Source organism: Condylura cristata, unplaced genomic scaffold (assembly GCF_000260355.1).
Source record: "Condylura cristata isolate star-nosed mole 26May11 unplaced genomic scaffold, ConCri1.0 scaffold00014, whole genome shotgun sequence".
Classification (NCBI taxonomy): Eukaryota; Metazoa; Chordata; class Mammalia; order Eulipotyphla; family Talpidae; genus Condylura; species Condylura cristata.
The window spans coordinates 32,234,993-32,260,555 of record NW_004567115.1 but is presented as its reverse complement, the minus strand read 5'-3'; the positions used below and the strand labels follow the sequence as shown (position 1 = coordinate 32,260,555).

The 25,563-nt window shown below is 37.1% G+C and overlaps 1 protein-coding gene across 1 annotated transcript; it reads left to right on the top strand.

Annotated features, from left to right (window-relative positions):
• Nucleotides 1-477: 477 nt before the first annotated feature.
• LOC101627478 lies at nt 478-18,837 on the top strand. Its single transcript, XM_012724785.1, is given in 4 exon segments — nt 478-738; nt 16,697-16,923; nt 18,358-18,500; nt 18,503-18,837. Coding segments are annotated over 4 exon segments (966 nt in total).
• Nucleotides 18,838-25,563: the final 6,726 nt, after the last annotated feature.

Here is a 25,563-nt window from a genome sequence, read left to right as displayed (position 1 = left end):
AAAATGTCTTCATAATTTGAAACCACATCTGTCTCCTAATATATCTAGAGAACTCTGCCATCTTTGTTGAGAATTTTTTTTTTAAAGATTTATTTATTTGTGCATACAGAACTGGGGTACAGGCCATAGGCTCAGGGGCGGTGAGAGGCTTCACCAGAGACAGAGTGGGGAGCAGAACAGGCAAATCGATGAAGTACACTGCTGAGGGGAGCAGCGGGCAGGTCAGAAGAGGTCTCCCACACCATGTGGTAACCTCCAGGGCAGGCGGGAATCAAACTCATGCAGAAGTGGCTTTAGCTTCTCAGTGCTGTGCTTAACCCGCTGCGCCACCAGGAAGGGCCCTGTTGAGAATTTTTTTGTGTGTGTTTTTCTTACCCATATGGAAGTTTTCATCTACTAGGATCCGGCCTTTCTGTTTATCTTCTCATACCCCATAGGTGAGGACTGAAGCTCACACAACAGAAGAAAGAACTGTGTATGAAAGAACACAGATGGCTGCAGCCTCCATCAAAACGGGAAAGTCCCAGTAGAGCTGCCTTCCAAATGACAGTCTCTGCTAGCAGAGCCGAAACAGAGCCTGGGCTCGGGTCCTGGCGAAAGGATGGCAGCATTAGCTTTGCAACTGCCTGGCTACCTTCTGATGCTACCTGTTTTGATCTGTTTCAGAATCTTTGGGTGCCAGTTTTGAGCTTCTGGAGCAGTGTTGATGGCAAGGTTGACAAGCTTATGCAAATGGTGGTAAGTCAAGTAACTTTCACCTGTTCTTCGGCAGAAAAAGAGCCCCTTCAGTCTTCAAAGTCAGTTTCTGTGGTCTTGGCAGCTGCACACTTTCACTGTCTGAGATGCTGCCAACCATAATTCCCAGGTCTTTTACTCAAACTTCCAGTGGCCTCTTTACCACATTGTCTTCCTCAGTCTTGTGTTGCCTTACATCTGCTGCCTGGTCTTTAAAAGACCATACAATGTGCTGATTTTTATCAGGCTCAATAGTCTCATTAAAAAAGAGGAAAAGTACAGACCAGAAATGTTTCATAGGGACAATAAAGGACTCAGAATTTTTTTTCTATTTGTTCTGCTTGATTACTAAAATTTAAGTCTAGAAGTTTAGTCAGACAGTCTCTTGGTATAACAGCAATCACAAAACAAAAGTTGATGGAACAAAACATCTGTGATGGAAGGAAGATTTTTAAAGCATGCAGTCTTTTCTCTCAAAGATTTTAGGTTTCATTTTATTATGATAATTAAAATTCCTGCTGTATCTCAGCTTTTAAAAGACAGTTTATAAAAATATAGGGTTATTTATGTCAATTTTTTAAAAAGATTTATTTGTGCCTACAGAACTGGGGTACAGGCCAGAGGTGCCAGGGCGGTGGGAGAATTCACCAGAGAGAAAGCAGGGAGCAGAACAGGCAGATTGACATAGTACACTGCTGAGGGGAGCAGCGGGAGTGTCAGGAGAGGTCTGCCACTCCATCTGGGTCACCACCAGGGCTGGAGATCGAACTCACAGAGAAGCAGCTGTGGCCATCTTGCAGTACTGCATCCTAACCCATTGCTCCACCAGGGAGGGCCTATGTCAATATTTTTAAAGAAACAATTCATCAGTTTATAAATAGATAAGCTTAGTAAAAAAAAAAATTTGGTTTAGATATAGTAAATATAGAAAATTGCTATAGTATTACCAAGAGTTCACTGTTCATATAAATTTGATATATTATTCTCCTTCTATGCATGTTATTTTTCAGACTTGAGCATGAATTATCTATATTATTTTCCATTTGTTTTCTCACTTGTTAAGCATATTTGTCATCCATAAGAGAAAATGTATCTGCAACATTTTAATGAGTGTCTATTAAAGTAATAGTAAATTAAGGTATTATGAATGATGTCATATATGAAATAATAGGTGTCTATTAAAACTATTCATAAAAAATCTAGTTTATTGAAACTAACATTAAAACAAAAGACACCGCACTAATAGAGGAAAATAAATTGTTCCTCATACATCCAACAAAGGACTGATAATCTACATCAACAAAAAGAAAACAAATAACATAATTTAAAAAATGGGCAGGAGAGCCAAACATAACGCTTCTCCAATGAAGATACACAAATGTTCAGCAGGCACATGAAAAACGTGCCATCAACACATATCATCAGGAAAATGCAATTCTAAACCACAATGAAACACCGTCTCATGCTTACGAAAAGGGCCCATAACAAGACCAGAAATCACAAGTGCTGTAAAGGATGTAAACAAAAAGGAACGATTGTGCACTGTTGGGGAGATGCAGACTTGTCTAGCCCCAGTGGAAAACAGCCTAACAACATCTGACCCAGCAATACCACTGAAACCCAAAAGTACAAAACCACTAATTTTAAGGGAAATATGCATTCCTATGTTCACTGCAGTCCTACTTCCAATAACTATGTTATGGGAACAACCTAAGTACCCAAGGATAAATGAGTGGATTAAGAAGATGTGGAATATAACTCAGCTATTAAAAATTAAGGATGTGCTCTTGCCACTTGAGTCAAACTAGATGGAGCTGGAGGGAATAATGCTAAGTGAAATAAGTCAGAAGGGAAAAGATAAATACTAGGTGGCTTCACTTATATGTAGAATATCAAGAAAGAAAACAAAGTGTTGGACAAAACCAAACTAATAACAAACTATAAGTCTGACTGTAGAAGTGAGCTTCCAAAGGGGAAAAGTTAGGTAATAAAACAAAACAAAGTGTGTGAGAGAAACAGTATGGTGAAGGGCTATGTGTGCCTGGGGCGGGTGGGGGGCGGTGATAACATACATCCTATACCCGTGAATCACGAACACTGTTGTAAAGCAATGTTACCTCAGTTTAAAAAAGCTAGTAGGGCAGGAATGTTCATCCATACCACTATACGTTACCTGGGAAGGTACTTCTACCTTGTCCTTGAATCCAACATTTTATACAGAAAACGTTTTGATTTTGTTAAACAGAATTAAACTCAAATTTAACATTTTATTTTAGAAATATTTCTTAAGCAAATAGTCATTAGAATCAAAGGAGAAGGACTAACATGAGGATAAGGAAAAGACCAAAGAAAAGGGGTTAGAATCACAAGGAAACTTAAGCTAAGGGCAGGCCTGGATTCCTATAAAAAATTGATGTGTGTGAATATTTCACCCTCATTATTTGTGCAACTTTAATATATAGCACTGGTGGTACTTGCAATGGTTGACTTTATTTCTTGACGTCATATTCTTTGCAAATTTGCATCTATGCTTCTATGTTGTCCATGCCCATAGATCTTAGTATGGTACCACGGATCACTAGATCTTAAATGATGCTGATAAGATCACAATAATAATCATGATGATGTGTTTAATCTCCAATCAATTCAAGATTATCTTAAAAACACATGACAAAACAATTTTAACTGCTTTCTTTTCTTAGAATCTTGCTATATGTACTGGGAGCAGTATTGAATGATGGTTTAGAATATAATCTTTAGGACTTGAATCTCAGTCCCAGCTCTGCTACTTACTGGGCTATATGACTCTGAGTTAACTGAGCTTCAGAGTTCTCATTAGAAAATGGAGAATAATAATTTATACTTGATATGGTTGTTTTAAGAATTAAACAACAAGATACAGGTAAAGTGTTTAGCACAATTTTGGTACGTAGTGGGCAATAAGTAAATAGTAGCTACTGCTGACCCTAATTCAACTCTTCAGAATTTGCAAAATGGATCATAATTCTTACAAGAACAGAATTCCTCATGAGACTCACATAACTTCCTGGATATGGGTAAGCCAGAAATTTTCTGGGAACTGTTGAAATATTTGCTTCCAGATCTGATGGATTCCAGGGCTTGCAAAAAATGCAGAAGTGAAAACCATTAAGTAGCATCTGCAAAAATCATTATATATGAATGGGTGAATATCAGGGGTCAGTTCTCATTAAATCTCCACCATAGTCCAATTTTCAGTATACAATTTTTACTTTTACTTTGTAATTTTGTTTTGAACTTTGCTCAGATCTTCACTTAACATTAATGAGCTCCTCTGTGGTCAGATGAACAAATTTGTTCTCCTGTGATGTACATAGAAGGCTGAAGATTTTATTTTGAAGGGACAAAGTCAATCTCCATTAATAGAAACTTATTTTTGTCCTTACAGTTGGAAGGAAGCATGTGGCTCAGAAGTGAATTCTTTTCCTTAATTTTTTGTTTGTTGATTAGTCAGTTTATTTAAGACCAAAAGGGATACCTGCTCCAGTTTTCCTCTTGGTCCTGTGCATTAATACTTCAGTTATAAAATAAATGCATAAATGTGAACTTCAAATATTAATACATAATACTTTCCAAGAAGCTCTTAGTATGCAATAATACAAGTACATGAAACCAATGCACGGAATTCATAGGAAAACTTCCCCCTGAGTAGTAGAAAAAGCGAGGCCTAAATTTATACATATGTGATCATTTCAAGTTGAAATTAAGACTTAAAAAATAAAACTTAACAATTTTAATCATTTTTTTAAAAGATGTATTTATGCATACAGAACTGGGGTACAGGCCAGAGGTATAGGGGTGGCAAGAGGATTCACCAGAGAGACAGAGTGAGCAGATCAATGAAGTACACTGCTGAAGGGACAACAGATGGTTTAGGAGAGGTCTGCCAGGCCATGTGGATCACCTCCGGGCCTAGGGATTGAACTCGCACTGAAATGGCTGCTGCCAGCTTACATGTGATGTCCTAACCCATTGCCAGGGTGGACCGAATTAAGACTGTTAATATGGAAGACTCAATGTTTTACTGCTGAAGTTACTGAAAAAAAATGTTGTTGTTGTTGTCAATTTTTTTTTTTTAAAGATTTATTTATTTGTACATACAGACCTGGGGTACAGGCCAGAAACTCAAGGGTGATGAGAGGCTTCACCAGAGATAGAGTGGGGAGCAGAACAGGCAGATCCATGAAGTATACTGCTGAGGGGAGCAGCGGGCGGGTCAGGAGAAGTCTGCCACGCCATGTGGTCACCTCCGGGACAGGCGGGAATCGAACTCATGCGAAAGTGGCTTTAGCTTCTCAGTGCAGTGCTTTAACCGGCTGCGCCACCAGGGAGGGCCTGTTGTTGTCAATTTTAATTAGTCGGCCTTTTTCTGTGTTAAAAGGGCTGGAAAGACAGGCAAAATTCATCAGCCTCCATTCAAAGCATGAATTAATTTTGTCACTCACATTTTGTACCTCAGACTATATCTCCTTGCCTCTCATTTAATAAGCTAGGAGAATCATCAAAAAATATATATTTTAGATGGGTGATATACTTGTAGAAAAAGTATGAAGCTATCTCAAGAAAATAAAAATGGAAATCCTATTTAATACAGCAATACTATTGTTAGGCATTTACTATACAACATGAAAAAATGAATCTGAAAAATTTTACACCTATGTACATAAAAGCACTGTTTACAATTGCCACATCATGGAACCAACCCAAGTGTCCTTCAACAGATGACTGGATAGAGAAACTGGAGCATATATCCAAAGGAGTATTATACAGCATTGAAGAAAGATGAAGTGGTACCATTTGGCGCAAAATGGATGGATATTGAGGTGATTATGCTGCAATGAAATCAGTCAGAAAGTGAAAGGTGTAGGAGACTCTTTGTCCCTGATCACAGATTATTGGGGGGTAGAACAGGCAGGATCTCAAGGTGGGAACAGCGTCGGTGAGCGGAGATTCCTAGAAAAAGGGGAAAAAAGGGAGCAGGCACGAGGAAGACAAGGGAATGGAATTTGGTACAAGTCTTCCTGCTCTGCTTTTAGCAAAGGTTTATTTTATACACTTCAAGCAGGCAGAGGGATGAGATTAGCATATGAAATGGGCTGAGATCACAATCACCTTTTTGCTAAGAATAGTCTGGGGTCCTTTTGACCTTTAGTTGAGATTATAACATTTTTAAAATCAATCTATCAAGGTTAAAACAGGTACATAGATTCACAAAGTTTAAGACTAAGATTACTATATTTACTACAGTGAAGATTACCCAAAATAAAGTCCCTTAAGCATTATCTATTACTCAATGGCTTTCATTCTCATAGAGACATCCTAGGGGGTAAAGTAAAGTGAGGGCAGGAAGAGGAAATTTCTTGTAAATCAAATTAAGGTAAGGTTCTTTGAAAAACTTGGTAGAAAGTTTAAGTGAGTTTTTTTGAAGTCTAAATGGTAGAAAATCTGATTAGCTCTGCATAGGCGACTTGGGTGAATTTCCATATCTAAAGACTAGGTAGTAGGAAGTTTGAGTGGTTATTTAGAAACTGAATAGAAGGCTCTGTGAGATACAGTGATAAGATTTGGGTTTTCCTCTGTCTGGTAGTGAGAGAGACTTTGCAGTAACAGCCATTTGTTTTTATTAATCAGCCATTTGTTTAATGACTTTTGACTTCAAGAGGAATTTCTCACCCTGGTGCAGTACTTGCTTGCCAGGGCCAGGTAGCGCCTTTGAGGCTGAAACACTCCAATTGTAAGCTGAAGGTTGCTCAGAATATTCTGACATTACGATTATACAAAAAAGGGAGGTCATAACATAAGTTAGCGTGGAAAGTCTGATTTTTCAGAGCATTTCTGTCTCCATCTGGACTATGTCAGTAAATAGAGGTTGCATAGCTTGTGTCAGAAAGGCATTATTTTGTATGGTTTCACTCACAGCAGAATATAAATACCCAATATCAATTAAATGCAGACAATCCAAGAAATAAAAATTTTAACTCTGCAGAAAAAGATAATGGTTACCAAAATGAGAAAGGGTGGAGTGAACTGGGGAGGGAGGCAGATGGAGTATGGGCACAGATGATTTGGTGGAGGCTGAAAAAAAGTTTTAAAATATTAAGTATTTAATAAAAACAAATAAAAATAGGTGTGGGGGGGGGGCTTTGGAGGGGGCCCTCCCTGGTGGTGCAGCGGGCTGTTGGCACAGTGGGTTAAAGCACTGCACTAAGCTGAAACCACTTCCACATGAGTTCATTTCCCGCCTGCCCAGGAGGTGACCACATGGTGTGGCAGACCTCTCCTGACCCGCCTGCTGCTCCCCTTCGTCCATCTGCCTGTTCTGCTCCCCACTCTGTCTCTGGTGAAGTCTTTCGCCACCCCTGAGTCTCTGGACTGTACCCCAGTTCTGTATGCACAAATAAATAAATCTTTAAAAAAAAAAATAGGTGGGGGGTGTATTAGCTGATAACTTTAAAATCCAGGTAACAGGATGAAAATCCTGACATAAAATATAGGAAAATAAAATGAAAATAGGCAAGATAGAGTGAAAGCAAAAGTTATGAAAGTAAACTACATAAATATAAAGCAGACTAAACAACTGCATAAAGTAGGCAAAAAAACTAAATAACTGCATAAAGTGGGCAAAAAAATAAATTTTGAAAGAACACATTGGAGGCTAAGAGATTTAAGTAAATTAATAATATTTCAGTATAACAGTAAATTAGTAGATTTGGTACTAGGAAGATATAAATTAAATAGATATGTTTGCTACACTAAGATGATACAAATTCAAAAGCTTACACAGTCAAGTAAAGTCAATTATAGTTTTCAAATGAAAAAGTCACAGAACTCAGCATTCTGCCCCATTTTCTGTGTGCATGAGTGGTGTTGCTTATGGGTGTTGTGGACTCTAGATTACGGGACATTTCCACCGCATGTCTGTGAAGGCAAGGAGAATTCCACTGTGTCAGCCCTACCCATGAGGGACATTTGGGACTATCAGGTGTCATCAATTTTACATCATGCTGGCAGCAGCAGAGGTCTGTCATCACACTGATAAAGAAATTCATTATTTTAGATTCCATTTCACTTCATTTGGACAAACCTAGTCTTTTCTGCATGTTCTTAGTCAAAGCTGTATTTTTACCCAAATAATTAAATGCAGTCTTTTCAACATATTCAGTTGTCATTTATTACTGCTAAAACTTCAAATATTTAAAGCTGACTTAGATATGGTTGCTTTAAGTACACTCTAGTAGTCACAATGAACGTCAAATAACCCAGAGATGTCAATTAATAGAAGAGTATAAATGCTGTCATCAATTCAAAGCAGTTCTAAATTACAATATTGTATCGTGACAACATTTAGTTTTATTGTAAAATCAATTGCATTTTAATATTCTTCACCTTGAAAATGCCTCATTTATCTTGACTGTATTCCCAGATTATTGTTTTGATGTAATATCTTTTTTGATCTTCTATAACTTTAAATATTCCTTATTTTAACTAAGTAAACACAAAGAGACACTTAAATGTTTAAAGATTTAATTACTTACCACTGTTTCAATGTGTTTTCTTTATCACTCTTTAACATTCTTTCCACATCTGGAACTCCGCACCTGAAACTGCCTATCTAGATAGTTTTCAATACTCTACAATCTTCAGGGTGTAATAAATCACTGGGGAAGGAGCCTCCTACCTTTTTATTTTCTTCTAGATATTGCAATGTTACCAGGTCTCCCCTTAAAAATATTACAAAGTGTCAAAATAGTCAAAGCTGTTTGGAAGAAAATGGTATCATTTGTACCTATTACTGGAAAAGTTTGTCATCACCTCCATAATATTCCTCCTGGTTATTTCATATCTTGACATGCTGTGCCCTTCAAAAAGCATAATTAAATAATGGAATTGAACTCTCTCCAACTATTCTTTCAAAGTATGTTTTTGTTCTGAAAACTTTCTTCCCTAGAGTTTTTCTTTAGTTCAAAAGTCTAGTCTTGTCTATATTTTATCAGAAAGTACACAGAAAATGTCTTTCATAGTCAAATATATTTGAAGATATGCAGTGGTATGGTATAGCTACTTACAGGACTCACTAAACAACCCTTATCAGCTGATGTGCATGGTGGGGTGATCCTGTAGAAATCTGGAAAATACATAGCACTGGAGGAATTTATAGCCAGTCTATCAGCAAGATGTCCGAGACATCTAGCCATCAACTAAGTTCTGACCTAATTCAGAAGTGACAAAAGGTAGAATCACATAGCAATTCCTCCCAAGGAATAGTTTTGGGAAAAACACAAATTCTTTGTAAGTGATTTAGATTTAAATAACTGGGGATTTCATTCCTGAACTCACGTGAGAAAGAGTTTGTGATGTTTAGAAAGAATCTATCTAGTTGCTCCTGACAATGCAAGATTCTATTTGTTCCATAAAAGGCACTCTCATTAATAAAACTAATTTTTATATCAACTGTCTTGGCATACAGAATGACTGTGCAAGATACAAGCCAGTATACAGGGAAGGAGTCAAAATATATTCAGGATAAAATACACAACTAAACTTTAAGCTGTATAACAATAAGCATTCACATAGCATTTACTATGGATCAGCCACTATTTTCAGCACCTACTATATTTTAATACATTTGCTACTTCTGAAGAGTCTATGAGCTGAACTTTATTATAAATCCCACTTTTCACAAAACGATGATTTCAGCCCAGGGATTCAGGCTCCAGAGCTGGGCTCCTAACCTCTCTGTCCTGCCTTTCATCAGGCTTCTGCATAGTCAAGATCACAAAAATTTATCTCCAAGTGGAACAGAACAAGACACTTCTTGAATCAACTAACTGGATCAATGAGGTCAGGTCCACAGCAGTGCTAGGAAGGGAAAAATAGTAAGCAAGATGATATACATGCAAAATAAAAAAAGAATGCCATTTGAAATCAAAGAACAATCTAAAAGTTATCCCTAGGAACTAGATAATGAAACGCAAGCCTTAAGAAATAATAAAATGAAATTCATAGAGGAAAAACATAGTGGAGAAAAAAAAAAACAACCCGGTTTTAGCTTCCTAGTCTTGGAATGACATCAGAGTCCGTATGCTTATTATGCTACAGAAAAAAATTATTGAAGATGTCAACTGATGTACTAGTTTTAAAGATAAATTTCAGATATTTGACTTAGGCCTGTGTCTACAGACTCAATATGAGTCTGTCATTTTCGATATACTGGTTCCAACAAAGGCATCATTTTCTAGCACATAAAATATAACAACTCGCTCTTAAATGCATTCAATTAGTGATGATGCCAGTAAAATTCTTATGCTTACTCAGAGTACAAAAGTGACTTGGAAACTGCTAGTACAGAATAATGTGTGGACAAAGGAACTTCTCTAAAGCATCAGTATCCTTTTCAACTTGCAAAAATCTGAAAATCTAGATCCCCAAATTTTCAATATCCTGTTAGAAAGGTAGTAAACCTCAAAACATCAACTATTCTTTCTGGTTCCATTTGCCTTTTCACATCATGTAGGGATGCCACTGGAGAATTAGACAGAAATTGGCCTTTTTCTATTTTCAAAAGCAGATATTTTCCAGTCAAGTGCTGTGCCTTTGTGTATTAATCAGGATGTGTGGAAATTTGGGAATTTTCACTATTACTGGAAGGACAATGCTGTTATCTTGTATAGGAAACAGGGATGTTAAGTATCAGAACAATCCATGTCAATAAAAGATAACCCCAAAATGCCAGTGGTACTCCTGTTGCAAAATTTAGGCCTGAGATACTAGTCATTAACTGAAAGACTCAAGATGTGAAACAGGTAAGATCAAAGTCTTGTGATAGAAATAGAATTTGGGGGAATGCCCATAAGAATGCCAAAGAAGGCAAGGAGACTTACTATCACCTATTACTATGTAATGTTGTTCTTGAAATTCTGACTATGCACAAGGACAGGAAACAGAAAAAGTAGTTCCTTAAAAAATGATAGCGATAACTAAGTTATATAAAAATATGTACTCAGAGGCCCTCGCTGGTGGCTCAGCGAGTTAAAGCACAGGCACTACTAAGCTAAAGCCACTTCAGGGTGAGTTCGATCACCGCCCCAGGAGGTGACCACATGGCATGGCAGACTTCTCCTGACCCGCCTGCTGTTCCCCTCAGCGGTGTGTACTTCCTCGATTGGCCTGCTCTGCTTTCTACTCTCTCTCTGGTGGAGCCTTTCACTGCCCCTGCACTCTGGCCTGTACCCCAGTTCTGTACGCATAAATAAATCTTTAAAAAAAATAAAATAAAATAATATATATATATATATATATATATATATACATATATATATATATATATACTCAGTGGCAGCATGCATGAATAACATTTATGATTTTTTTTTAAAAAATGAGAAAATCAAATGACAACAAAATTCACAGCTATGATACAAGAAGCCCATGAATAACCTTGATTGGAAAAGCAGGATATATTTGAAGAAAATAGCAGGAAGAAAATATGAATAATGTCTGCATTATAAATATTATTGCACTTACAACCTCTATCTTCCTCCTCACCCATCTTTTTTTTTTTTTTTAATTTTACAAACTTATTGTTGCATATATCTGGAAGAATAGGTAGGAAAACTGCTTAAGTAATGAAGAATCTGTATGATGTTTGTCCATAGTTTCTGGAAGGGAAGCTAAATCCTTGGAATTTCCTGAGTCATCTGAATGTCTTTGTTATATATAATGGCCTCATTTACTATCTCTGAGTTATGTTAATGAGCTGACTCCTGGAGAACCCCTTCCTAGCTTCAGGATGAAAGCTGGTCAAGACAGGAAGACAGATTTTTGTGGTGAGAGAGGGCTGAGTGTTAGAGACACATCAACTCCATCGCCTGACCTCTGAGGAGAGGGGTAGTCAATGATCCAGTCACACATTTCTATGTAATGAAAACTGAATAGAAACTAAGGATACCTGAAATTGAGAGTAATTTTTAAATTGCTCATAATATTTCTCCCAAAATAAGTCATGTTGGCTTGTAAATTCTTTCAATCTGAGATCAATTTAGTCCCTGCAAGCTGATGAGGAACTTTATCCACTCCTTTAACCACCTAGAAGAAAGAACGTTGGGGGTATTTCCAACATTAGGATTTTTATCAGAATAATCTTTCTACTGAAGCTTGCCCTATCCATATAGAGGGCAAGGATACAATAACAGAGCATCCTACTGTCATAAGTATCACCCTCGCCACATCATCTGAGGGCACCTCTTTTCTACTTGGAGCCCAGACTCCTATCCTAGTTCAAGATGATGCCTCAATCCCCCCCCCACTGATGCCTCAATCCCCCCCACTGATGTCAATATCCTCATTTTCTATATAAGTTCCCCATGAATGCATAATCAAATTGGTCTTTTTCTGTGGCTAATCTGATGCTGTTATGTTTACTCATCCAGACCAAGAAGAACCAGGAATATGGAGAAATTTCCCTTCTCTCCTACACTTTCCTCGTTGACTAGCCTACATTGGTGTGCTTAGAAAGTAACATGCCCTCACAACAAAAGACTTCCATGTTTAGGACCTTCCAGATAATTCCCTGTGCATCTCTTCCTTTGACAGGCCCTCATCTGTATCCTTCCTAAGAAACTGTGGTTTTGTAACTTGCCTGAGTTCTACAAGTCATTCAGTTGAATTATTAAAGCTGGGTGATAGTAGAGATCCATGAATTTGTAGGTGGTCACAAATATGGGTGACCTGAGAGCCCCAAAGCTTGTAGCTCGTCTCTGAAGTGAGGAGTGTCTATGGCAAACAGTGCCTTTGACTTGTGAAGTTTGCACTAACTCTGTGAAGTCAGTATCAGAATTGCACTGTAGAAATTAAAGCAAGTAAATGTTTTTAGTTCAGGCAGTAGAAATCCAATTATATGCATAGATAAGTAAGACTTTATTTCTGTTACATTGATCTACCTATTTTTCTGTATGACATTACTCTAAGAAGGATTACAAACCCCATGGTGGGCACAATTTTCCAAAGATCTCTTGTGACTATTCATGTCTAGTGAGCAAATATTGCTTGGCGTGAAGCTCTCAGCTCAAAGATATTTGTGTAGCAAACAACCTTGGAAGATAAGAATAGTGTTCCTCAGCAGAGTACAAAGCAGGCATAGTTACTGCCCTTTATAAAAGATTCAGGTTCCCTAAGTTCAAGGTTTCTTTCAACACAGTATGTGTGCAGGTCACCTGACCCTCTGTGTCATCTTGTAGAAATTGGGGCTCAGAGATTTGGCACAAAGTAATTTTGATACTCTGGCTACTGATAAGAGTGTGAATAATAAACTTCTTTATCACTGACCCAGAAATACTGTGTCTTCCACCAATATCTTTGAAAGTGTAGCAAACTAAATATTTACTTATCAGGTAGGATAAAATCTCTGATTCCTCACGTTCTTGACATCTTTGTCTTATTGCACCTGCCCTAATATTGGATTTCTTATTAAAGCATTACTGCTACTCCAGCTTAAACTTTAAGAACAAGTTTGAATGTAGTCTCAGGTGCACTCACCTTGACTATATCTCAGGAAACTAAAATTAACTAAAGATCTCTCCTAAAAATGGCACAGAAATACTTGGGAAACTTAGAATGGAGTAAACATGAAAATGATTGGAAACATTGGAATACTGGATTTGACATTATAAAGTAAGAAATAAGAGGAATAGGATTTGATTTATGTGGGGGCCATGGTTTGGGAAGTGATAAGAAACATTAATTAATATGAATTAGGTTAGCCCCAAAATTTAAATATGCAGATTATATGAGGCAGGCAGTCCACTTATATATAGATATTTATAGTAAGAGTGGTAGATAAATAATAGATATTTGAATAAATGATAGGTAGATGGTTAGCTTGCTAGATGATAGATGAATAGATATATAGATTGATATCTTCTAAAACTTAAGGACAGCACTCTGTAGCTGGGGAGTAGAAAGTATTAGGGATCAGAAAATGAAGTTTTGGGACCTTAATAAGAAAACTCTCCACACTCCCTCCTAAAACTGGCTTTCTCTGCTTCATTCACACAGCAGATTGCTACAGTGGTACAGATCCAGTCCCACCCAGGACTACCTGGCCCTTCAGAAAGCCAGTTACCAATTCTCCTAAGAAATGGGGTGCCTAGATTGGGCCAGATGTCTAATCCTGACCTAAACTTCTGTGCTAGGAAATATGGTTATGTGAAGTAAAGTTAACAACTAAGAGTCAGCTGCAATTTGGAGCATAAGTTCTGAAAGACAAGGGATTAGTGATTAACCTGACAAATTGAACAGGGTGACTAATTATTCTGACAGACAAAATGCATGTAGCACATGTCATCAGCTATAAAGGCCTGTACTTGTTATTAGCATCTTTCTCATGTGTTCTGGTATCAGACCAAAACAGAAGGAAGTTATTTCCTTGCATTTATTTAATGGGAACTAAATATTCAGATAGACACAGTGCTCAAGTTTTCCCAAAGTAAGTCCTACAAAACACTGATCCCAGCCATGGAGTGAAAAGGATTTGCTTCCTCAAATATTTAGAAAACAGTTAAAAACTGTTAAGTCGGTTATTTAAACCAGTTTCCTTTCATGCAAACATCTGAGATTTTTAATACATAGAGGCTCACTAAGAATCTCTAAGAAAGGGAAGTAGTAGGAAATATATACCAAACATATTTAGCTATTATTCAGTGAAGCAACTCAGACTATTTGAACCTTAACTATATGCTCTCTACAGAGAAATTTTCCACATAAAATGTGAATATAATTGTACAACTCCCTGAATGCCCTTCAGTGAAATCCTGTGATTTTGACATAAATTGGTTGGGCTTTTACCTTGTTCTATTTTTAATATCACTGGCCTCACGCAGAGTGAGGAATGGATGCCGCATAATCTATAACAGTATTTATACTTTAAAAAGGAGCTCCAATAGATTGGTTTGAACACAGTATGTTTTAGTATAATTACTCATCATTAAGACTTAACAATGAAGTAGCTCAGTGAATATCTTAAATATTTTGAATCAGAAAATGACTAATGTAAACACAAAAATTATTATTGAAGCCAAATCAGAGTAAAAATGTCTAAATGTGCCAACTAGTAGTCATGAAAATTTTTAATATATTTGTAAAAATTTTTATTATTACTAGGAGGTTCTTGTTCATGAACATTATAGCCAGAAAACTAAGATGATCTCCAGAAAAACCAAAATGATCATTTCACTATAATGGTATTCTTAATTATTCAACTAAAGACACATATTAGGCAGGTTTGGCTTCAGTGCACAGAAAATGAATGTGGCCCACCCATTGTTATAAAGGAATACAATTTGAGAATTAATAAAGTCTCAACGTTTCAGATCTTCATCTTCCCTTCTGTGATACTTACATTGTAGGAGACCTAAGGAAGTCCATCATAACCAATATGGGATAACCAAAAGAACAACAACCACTTGTCTTCCCCTGCATGTGAAGAATGTTCTAGACAAATGAGCACCATAGTCTGGCTGGGAAATCAGCCTAGTTAACTGATCACTGCAACCATTATGAAAATCAAACCAAAATTATACCACATTACTTTTGAAATAGTAATTTTTCCCTAAAAGTCAAATTTTTTTGAAATGCTAATCTTTTTGCTGATGTTAGAATTGGGAGAATTAGGCCTTTTTGATACAACCACTGACCTTGTCAGTAAACTACTTTCACATTCCCAAATATACACACACCCCACACGATCTATGTTATATACTTAATAAATATGTGTATATAGAGATATTTATCTGTATTATCTGTATCTACACATATGTAAGTGTGTGTGTATTATCAGTGTACACCTATATAGTCTATATATTATACACACACACACACACACACACACACACACACATATATATATATATATATAAAGTCCTCAAGAAGCACCTAAGAGGGGCAGGAGGGGAAAAAAGGAGACAGTGTAGACAGCATAAGCAATAACAATTTATTGTTTGCCTCTAAGAGCTTTTATCTATTGGGCAAACTAATATCAGGAACAACTAAAAAAAAAAAAAAAAGCCATAGCTAAATAAGAAGAAAATTTCTCAAAATTTCAAAATTTATAGTTAGATAGTTCAAAAATTATAAAAGATTGTGAAAACAAATTGAAATTCTAGTAAGGAAAGACAATTTGGAGAAGGCAGACTAAGTATGCAGCAGATTTTTATATATTGATTTTGTAGCATCCACTTAAAAATCACTTCAAAATGTGTGCTGATTTATTGTTTCTCATAGTATTTTAGTGGAGTTTTTGGAGCTTTCTACGTACATTACCATTTCACCTGCAAATAGTGATTTTACTTTTGCCCATTTTTAGATTGTTTTTATAGCTTTATCTATACGAATGGCTTTAGGTTGGACTTCCAATACTATGTTGAATGGTGGAAGTAAACAAGGACACCTTTGTCTCCTAGTAATCTCAGAGGAAAGTTTCGGTTTGTCAACACTGAGTATGAGGCTAGCCATGGATTTGGTATAGAAAGCCGTTATTATGTTGAATATGTTTCTTCTAGTTCCATTTTTAAGTGCTATCATAAATACTGAATCTTATCAAATGCTTTCTCTGCATCTTTTCATTTGATTCCTGCATCATGTAATTTATACCTTTCTATGTGTTGTTATGCTGAATTCAGCTGATGGATTTCTATATGTCAAAATGTCTTTGCATCTCTGTACTAAATCCCTCTCCTCTGTGGTTCCAGTCTGAATCTCTAAGACTTCACAGTCTGTTCACTCTAAGAGCTCTTCAAGAGTTCAGTTACCAGGAGGCTCCCAGTGGCTTAGGAGTTAAGACTCAACGCTATCATAACTATTAAAAAGAAAGAAAGAAAGAAGTCATACCAGTGCAGTCTAGGGAGACTCCTTTGTTCTTTCCTTTCCTTAGATCTGGCTTTCGTGGACCACCGTGTGTGCTCCCCCTCATTCGCAGATGTGTGCCGCCGTATTCTCCTATTCCCCGGTGCCTGGCTACGCTGACTGTACTGCTTTCTGTGTCCCCCAAACTGGACCACACCTTCCAGGCATTTCTCTCCACCCACCTTTAGTTCAACACTGTGTGAAACGCCTCTATGTCTTCTGTTGTAGTCTGTGCTTGACTCTGATGGCCAACAGGTGTTTCATAGTCATCCTAAGCTGCCATATTCTCTCTGTGTAACAAGCCTCTTGTTAATTATTGGAGTTTCCTCCTAGGAACAAGCACGGAACCTTCCCGATCACCACCTTTGTGCCATCATCTCCCAAATAACTCAGGGAATTCTACCAAATAGCCAAAAAATGAAACAGTACCAATCTTAAACAAAATACTAAAAGAAAAACTCTCCAATTTATTCTATGATGTCAGTACTATCCTAAAGACGAAATCCTGCAGTGATCCTGCAGGAAATCAGCATCCTAATACCCTTCATGAATGTACATGAAAATTTTATTTAAAATGTGAAATTTTAGTCTATTTCCTTGATGGAATAGAGTGTTCCCACTTTTATATTCACAATTGGTTTTGTACCACTTAGATTCATTTATGCATATAGAACTTATATAAGGCTACATTTCCTCAGGTAATTGAAATTTATAATAGTGTTTCATATCTCAATGGATCATGACAGTATTTTTTGGAATATAGTTAGAATTATCTTGGTGCTTATTTGTGCTTAACTTTAATAGTATCTCAATTTGAGTCATCTATAGAGTAGAGAACATTTTTTTATACACTTGTTCACTTACTGAAGGCAATGTTACTTAAAAATCATCAATGTATTCTGTAATTTGTCCTGCTAAGCACTAATAAATTGCTCTAGATCCATTTTTCCAGAAGACAGCAAATGAGTGACATCTCTACTCTCAATTCCTTCCAGGTGTGTGTATTAGTCAGGGTTCTCCAGAAAAACAAAACCAATATTATGTGGATATATATGTTTATGAAGAGAAAGAGAAAGACAGCATTATGTTAAGGATTTGAGCATGGATTGGATATACAGAGAAGAGTTTGCATTAAGTCCAAAGTCAGTCTGCTGGCAGAATTCTCTCTTTCTCAGGGATGGAGTGGAGAAGGTCAGTCTCTGTTCTCGTAGACCTTCAGCTGACTATATGAAGTCCATCCACATTATAGTGGGGGTTGGCAAGTAACCTGCTCAACGTCCACCAATTTAAATGCTAATCTCATTCAAAAATAACCTTCAAAAAAGCATTCAGTATAATGTTTGGCCAAATATCTGGCACCTGGGCCAACCAAGCTGACACATCAAATTAACATTAGTCATGAATTTCATCTTCTCACAGAGTCCTGGATCCTAACACATTGACCAAGTAAAGGCATCTAGGTCAATCCAGATTTCAGAAGTGTTCTTTTTAAATTTCAACTTAAATATGTGTGTAGTGTATGTAATACATGTATGTATTATATACATGTTATACATGTTATAAAAATCAAATAGAAGTTGTCATATCCTCCACTCAGCTTGGATTATCCTACATGGTATTCTTTTTCAAAATGATGCAGATTTTCACATCATTTTGATGGCTAATGGAAGACCTCCTGTTTTTTCCTAGGACTCTGGGCTTATACCCAAACATTGCCAGATTTGGGTATTTCTCTGCTGCTCTGTTGGTTCCCCACTTAATTAGCAAACTTCTAACTCTTGTGCTACTTGGTATGGTCCAAAACCCAAATGTGGTCAATAGTGTTGTAGCTCTTCTGTGCTTGTGGGATCTGGATTCTTGAGAAATACAGAAGAAATGTCCATTCCTTTTACAATCTTCACTTATTTTACCTTTCAAAAATATTGTTGTGAGATTCTTGTTGTCAATGAATTCTATGGACAGACTTTCATTTGTGGCAGCTCAAATGGTTCTGTGACAGCTAATTCAATATGTATCTCCACTCAAGAAACGGACTTCTATGAAAACATCTGCCCAGGTGCAACATCTAGGTTCACTGCAAACTTTCTGATTTTGTATTCATTTATCCCAGCTTTTGTCATCCTGGGAATAGTCGTATTTAAAATAAGGGATTATCTCATTAGCAGGTAGTAAAAACACTGCTGTGAAAATGGAACTGAAGCTCCTAGGTGTGCATGACTCTGCTGAATGTCTGAACTAAGAAAGCCTCGTGCTTCTTTCTAGAGAGTACATTAACTTTTAAGAGAGTCCATAGCCTTTTAGCTAGATATCCCTGTGTCTACACAGCCCTTGACAATTATTCCACCTTGTAGAGAGAGGGTATTTGGAAATTGTGACTAGCTGGTCCAAAAATGTAAATAATAACTCATAAAGTTATAGGGAAAAATAATAATTGATGTAAATAACTTGTTTCTTAATTGAAACAATTTGATTAAATACAATTTTTGGCATAGATTTATGTTATTATTCTCTTTTCATTTACTTTATTTATCTTTATTTGACTGCTACCTGTACTTCACTTCAAGGTTTTTTGAACTGTTTACTCAAACAATGATCTAGAAAGCCATTTAACTCATGGGAAGCAAAATGCTCTGTTATACATAATTCTATCCTTCATAACATGTTAGATGCCTGGAAGTATAAATATATTACACACTGTATTTCCTAAATAAAGATCTTCTGAGAAATCTAAGATGCATTCATATTTGACCAATAGATGTTTATGTGGTCTACATTTTGGATAAGGAAGAATCTAGTATTTAAATTCTCTAAGAGGAAATGCAACTACTTCAGACAGTTGAGTTTTTTTTTTTTTTTTAAAGATTTATTTATTTATTCATACAGAAGTGGGGTACAGGCCAGAGGCTCAGGGGTGGTGAGAGGCTTCACCAGAGACAGAGTGGGGAGCAGAACAGGCAGATCGACGTAGTACACTGCTGAGGGGAGCAGCGGGCGGGCCAGGAGAGGTCTGGCTCGCCATGTGGTCTCCTCCGGGGCAGGCGGCAGGCGGGAATCGAACTCATACGGAAGTGGCTTCAGATTCTCAGTGCTGTGCTTTAACCCGCTGCGCCACCAGGGAGGGCCCAGACAGTTGAGTTTTAACAAATTCAGTTTGACTTTCGTTAAGGTTTCAGTCTGAAAAATAACTGGTATCATTTCTTGTTTTGGCCTTGGCAACCCAGTGCCACCTCTGTATATTCAATAGTGGGGAAGCACTGTAACCTGAACAGTTGGGTTTACCTTTGGTCTCCTTGAATTTCAGTGTAATAGTTTTGTTTGGCATGCACTCTGTGTAAGTCTCAGTTTATATTCTCCTTCGACTGAATAATTACTAGTCACCACATTTCCATAGTCCCTGCCAACAAGTTTTCCTTTCAGTAGTACTGGAAAGTAATTTTTGTTCTGATTGTGTTTGTTTGCCAAGGGCATGTATTCCTAAAACCTGATAAAGTCTCTGATTGAGCCCTATTTTCTTCAGCTGGTTCCACTCATGCTCAAGACCTGGACCAGCCCTGTTGTTTGTTCAAATGCAGAGTTGTTTTTTCTCCCACAATGTGCTGTCATGATCTGGAAAGTTTTGAGGGATTATTTTTTAAGTAAATTGTGGGAACTTTTGAAAACCAGAACTGTAGCCAAAATAGCTTATTGAGAAGCAGCATAGCATAAAGTTAAAAATTCAACTTTGCATTCCTGGGCCAGACATACGAATTTGAGTTCTGGCCTCACGAGGTATGAAATCTCTTTGTGTCCTTTTGCTTTGTCTTATAAATGGGGAAAATTAATAGTTACCCAATGTGACAGGTGGCTGTGAGTAATGCTTTGCACACAATAAATGCTGAGTGTGCTTTGTACTCTGTGCTTTGGAATAAGTGCTTTAATGAGTTTAGTTACTTAGATCTTTAGTACTCTGTGCTTTGGAATAAGTGCTTTAATGAGTTTAGTCACTTAGATATTTAGTAAAGAGGATGAATTAGTCAATGGGATACTTCCATACAAAGATCCTTGAACTTGATAAATTTAACTTAACTGAGATGCATAAAATAAAGCTAGTGCTTCTCCTAGAAATAAATATTAACCACGAACTCACTTTTCTAAATTATTTAGGCAAAATAGCTCACACTTTAAAATCATGAATTTAAAATTATCCCATTTCATCAATTTGAAGACTTTTTTTTTTTTCACATTTTAACATCTCTGAAGATGCAAGATACGTTCAGTAAGCTAGTGCCTAGATTACCTAAAACCCAGTCTGAGTTTTCATATTCTTCACTTCAGTTGAATTATATGCCTGGTTAAACTGTATTGTTGACTTAATTGCTCTTTTAAGTATTTTTTTATTTTAACTGCTGTATAACAACATTAAAGCAAGAGTCATTGTGACTGCAGGAAGTTATGGACACCAAGCAGTGGGTATACATTTTGGTATTAAAGAAGCAGATATTCATCATGGTCAGAGTCATCACAATTCCTCGCTTTCTTGTAAAACCACAAGCAGTTCTTAAGAGGACCAAAGATTCCATGCTAAACATATAAAAAGTTATCGTAAGGCTTGTTTCTGAAACACATGCCACTGTCGACACTCTCTGGCAAGGTCAATAGTCTAGGGGAGAAAGCCTGCAAATTGCATTGGATAAATCTTTGCAGAAATACCATGTCCTTGACACTTTTGATAAACACTTTATGTTGAGCAATGCTGTGTTGAGCAACATTTTATAGAAAAGCAAATAATCCACAATAGAGTGTGGAGGAAGACAGCCATCCACACTAAATTGAAGAGTGACTCAAGAACACTGGTCCCTGAACATAAAGGAGTTTAAGAAATACTTTCATTAACTTACAACATCAACACTTTCCTTTTCGCAAGAGTGACTCATGATTTTTTTTTTTAATTACGTTAAAAGTCTAAAAAAAGCTCGTTTAGTAAATATTTTAAAATCTGAGTGATATGAAATGTTGTGTATAGCTTAACAGACGTCAGTCTTTTCTACTTTTGGGGTACATAAAATAGTACAAATTAAGAAAATGAATTTATATTTGATGAACCTTGAGCATAAAAAACAGTATAACTGTATTTATCAAACTATTTGTGGGAAAGGAGCCAGCGGTCCAAATCAAGTAAGAGCTGACTGCAGACCACACTGAGCATTACTATTTGCTCCAGTAGATGTCTCTTCACCATTGAACGGTTGACTATCCTCAGCGATACCTAATGGAGTTCAGAAAAAGAGGAACCTTAGGTTTTCATTTTTATATATGTCAATATGTTCTGTCCCTCCTATTTGAACCTTACAACTTGTAATGCACTTGCACGAATGAAGCTTTCTAGTCAAGTTGGCTACATAAGTTCAGATTTTGACACAAGTTCTTCAGTAAAAATTCACACATAGGTTGGTACAGAGATCAAAAACGACATAGCCTATCTCAAAAACAAGGCCAGCGTTTTCGCTGACAAAAATGCAAACCATGACCAGGGATAAAGTCAGAAGTAGGCCAAGCACCCAAGAATTTAAACAGCCCTAAGAACGGACAAAGCAGTGCTCCATGCAAAAAGGCACAGAGTCACTTGCTGCTTGAAGCCAGATCTAGTGAGGTTCTGGCCTGTACTTGCCAAAGGAGGTTAACTTGGGCCTTAAACTCTAGAATGAGAGGGAGGTTTGGGAGGAAAGAGTGCTAAAACACTGTATCAGCACCACGGGCTGGATCACACCCCCTGCTGGTTGACAAGCAGAACTGCCATATCCTATGTGCCTCAGTTCTAGCTAGTTAACCTTCAAAGTGAAATGGGTGTGTACTATTCCCATTTTACAAATGAGAAAACTGAAGTTTGGTGAGGCTACCTAAAACCATGCAGCATTCAAGCAAGATCAGAATCAGAACTAAGACTGCTGTTTTGTTTTTTTTTTTTTGCTATACCCAACCTTCTGTGCATATATGAAAAACAAAATTTGAGATGTATAGTATAATAGAATTGCTTGTAGAAAAATTGTTCTTTGCTTGTAAATACAGATATTTTTAAATTAAAACTGAGTAGGTATTGCTATTTGTGGTTCTTCAGTAAATTTCTCCTTCATATCAAAGAATGTCAGCTTTTTGGAATAAAGTTTCAGTAATGCAGAGTAGATAAACTTTTTCCTCTTGTAATCTGATGCATTGGTTCCCATGATATTACCAAACTCTAAGTGGATAGAGATAATCTTCAAGAAGGAGAACAGAAAATACGTGTATTTAATTAGATGAGGGAGAGAACAGCAAAAACATAACCTGAAACCTGGACAAGAACTTTCGTGCATTTGAGAAAATTCTTGAAAAGTATACTGTTGCCTTTTTACGCGTTGGGTACTCTGCACCTGTGTGTGTGTGTGGCCTCTCTGTACACCCCAGGGTGTTGTGTGAACTATTTGGATAAGGCTCTCCTGCATGACTGTCTTAAGACAATGGCCCACATCACGAGGCAGCCAGGGACACCTAAGTAGTTGTTGACTGATTGTGTGACCATGGTCTGAGGGGGTCTGGGTGGAACTCAACAGATAACACCATGTACCTGCACAGAAAGTCCCCCCTGTATACATGGCCCACATGTCCCCTCGGGTCCCCATAAAGTTGATCACCTTTTGTCTCCCCTGGACTCTGTTCCTCCTGCCATTGTCACATAACCTATCATGCTTGTTTATTACGGCTAATAAATAGCAAGAGGGCTGCTCATTGAGCAACAGAGTCTTGCTTGCTGTTGCTCCATGACTCACCCCTCAGCGTGTACCTGGGGGCATGCTGGCGTGTCTCGACCCGAAAGTATGTGACCACACGGATCTTGGAACTTTCAAAATAGTTCTAAATTCATTACTATTAACATTGCTTACTAAATTATGAATAAATGTTATTTCACTCCAGTGTTCAATATAAACCAAGTCACAATGTAAGAAAAACCTCTTTTGACAGATATTTTAACCAGATTTTTTTAAATTCTGAAGCCCAAGTCTCCATTTGAGGGACAGTCTTTGAAACCAAGGCATGAGCCAGGTGATTTGTGGCCAGACTTGAGCAGATACAAAAATTAGTACACTATTGGTGGAATATAGAACAAACAAGAGTCAAAGACCAACTTTAAAACCAGCATTTCAAAGACAACTATATAGCTTTTAGGGGAAGGTGGGGAAAGGGGGCTGGGAGAACATGCCAGGCTATGGTGAGGAACTGTGGGTGCCACAGCTGAAGGGGGAAATCCTGTACTGGCATAACAGTGGCAAGGATGTGGAACAATGGTGCTTCAATCATAAATAAATACATGGGTAAATAAATAAATACATTTTAAAAATAGTACATGAAACATTGTCATGATATCAAACACAGGCCTCAAATAAACTGAAGCCACCCTCATCTTTCCTGAGTTCCTAACAAAATTCCTACTGAAAAACAAACCCTACCCAAGAATGTGTAGTCTGATGGCAAATAACAAAAGTCTTGATTCCCAAGTCTCCTCTCTTAAACCTCACTAATTGACTTGTTTATTCAACCAACATAATACAGTTGAGACTGTCATCGTATATTCTAAGCTCTGAAACCATGTGGAGAGTCTTATAACTTGTAGAAAATATGATGTGCTTTTAAATTTAAAAATTGAACATAGGTATGTTTTCTTTTTTTCTTACTCAGCACTTCTTGCTCTAGAAGTGTATTAGTAGAAAGACTGACAGACTTTAGGTGTTCATACCTGCAGCTTTCCTGCATCCATTACCTTGGCGTACAATTCCTTGTTTATACTTTAAAGGGCAAGAGAAGTTAATGATCATTTCAACGGAAATGAACCTATCTTGATTCTGTGTGTTATGGATAAGATACTTGAAATGCTTATTCCATGTTCTTCAAAGCAATAGAGTGCATCCCCTGTAGCTCTGAAATCCATCAAGGAAAGGATTCAGCAGTTGAGGTCTGGGACAATCTGTTTCTTTCAAGGGTAATATGACAGGATAAATAATGAAGAGACTATCGAAATATTTCTGAGTTTACATATTAGCAATCAAGAGAACTGAGAAACAAAAGTGTAAAATGCATGTGATTTACATGGTTAGCAAAGCACCTATAAATTGAGCATTTTTTCTTCTTAATTTCTAAAAATACAGTACACCTATTTAAGAGGGGGGGAAAATGTTTCCATTTTCCCTTTGTTCATTGTACTATTGTTTTTCACAGAATCTTGGTAAATGGAGCCCATTTTTAAATTCTGTCTGGCAATTTTCTTTGTAGATTGGATCCTGGGTGAAAGAAAAGAAATAGGTCAGTCATGACATGGACTTCTACATACAAAAAAGCTGAAATTAATGTTTTCCTGACTATATGTGCAAGTGATGTTTAAAATTCCTCTCTACATTAAGGAGAATCTTGTCAGAACTCAGCATTAGTCCTTTCTTGATTGAAAATGGCAGCTTCATTCCCACAAACATTACCTAGTGGTAGTTAGCATATATGTCTAGATTCAAGACATATACCTCATGGAAAATCACTTAGCAGTGTCTGTCAGCTAACATTACAAGATATATCATGATTACTTCATAGATTTGAAAAAGAAACTCAAAAACTTCTGTCAGACTTTATTTATTTATTTTTTTAAACTAAGAAGCTCCAGGCTACACTGGAAGGCTTGCCCTTGAGTCCTGTGTAGACGTTAACTTAAGGCATTAGGAAGTAAGCACTTACTGAATACTTTGTATGTCAGAACATTGTTTGAGATGCCGGTGAAAAGACTGGTAACATACAGTTCTTGTCCCCAAGAGGTAAGGTAGAAGGAAAAGAAAACTGTGAACACAAGCCATGTGCTAAAGCATCATAGGTGCTGTAGGTAATTCTGTAAAGCCCCGGGTT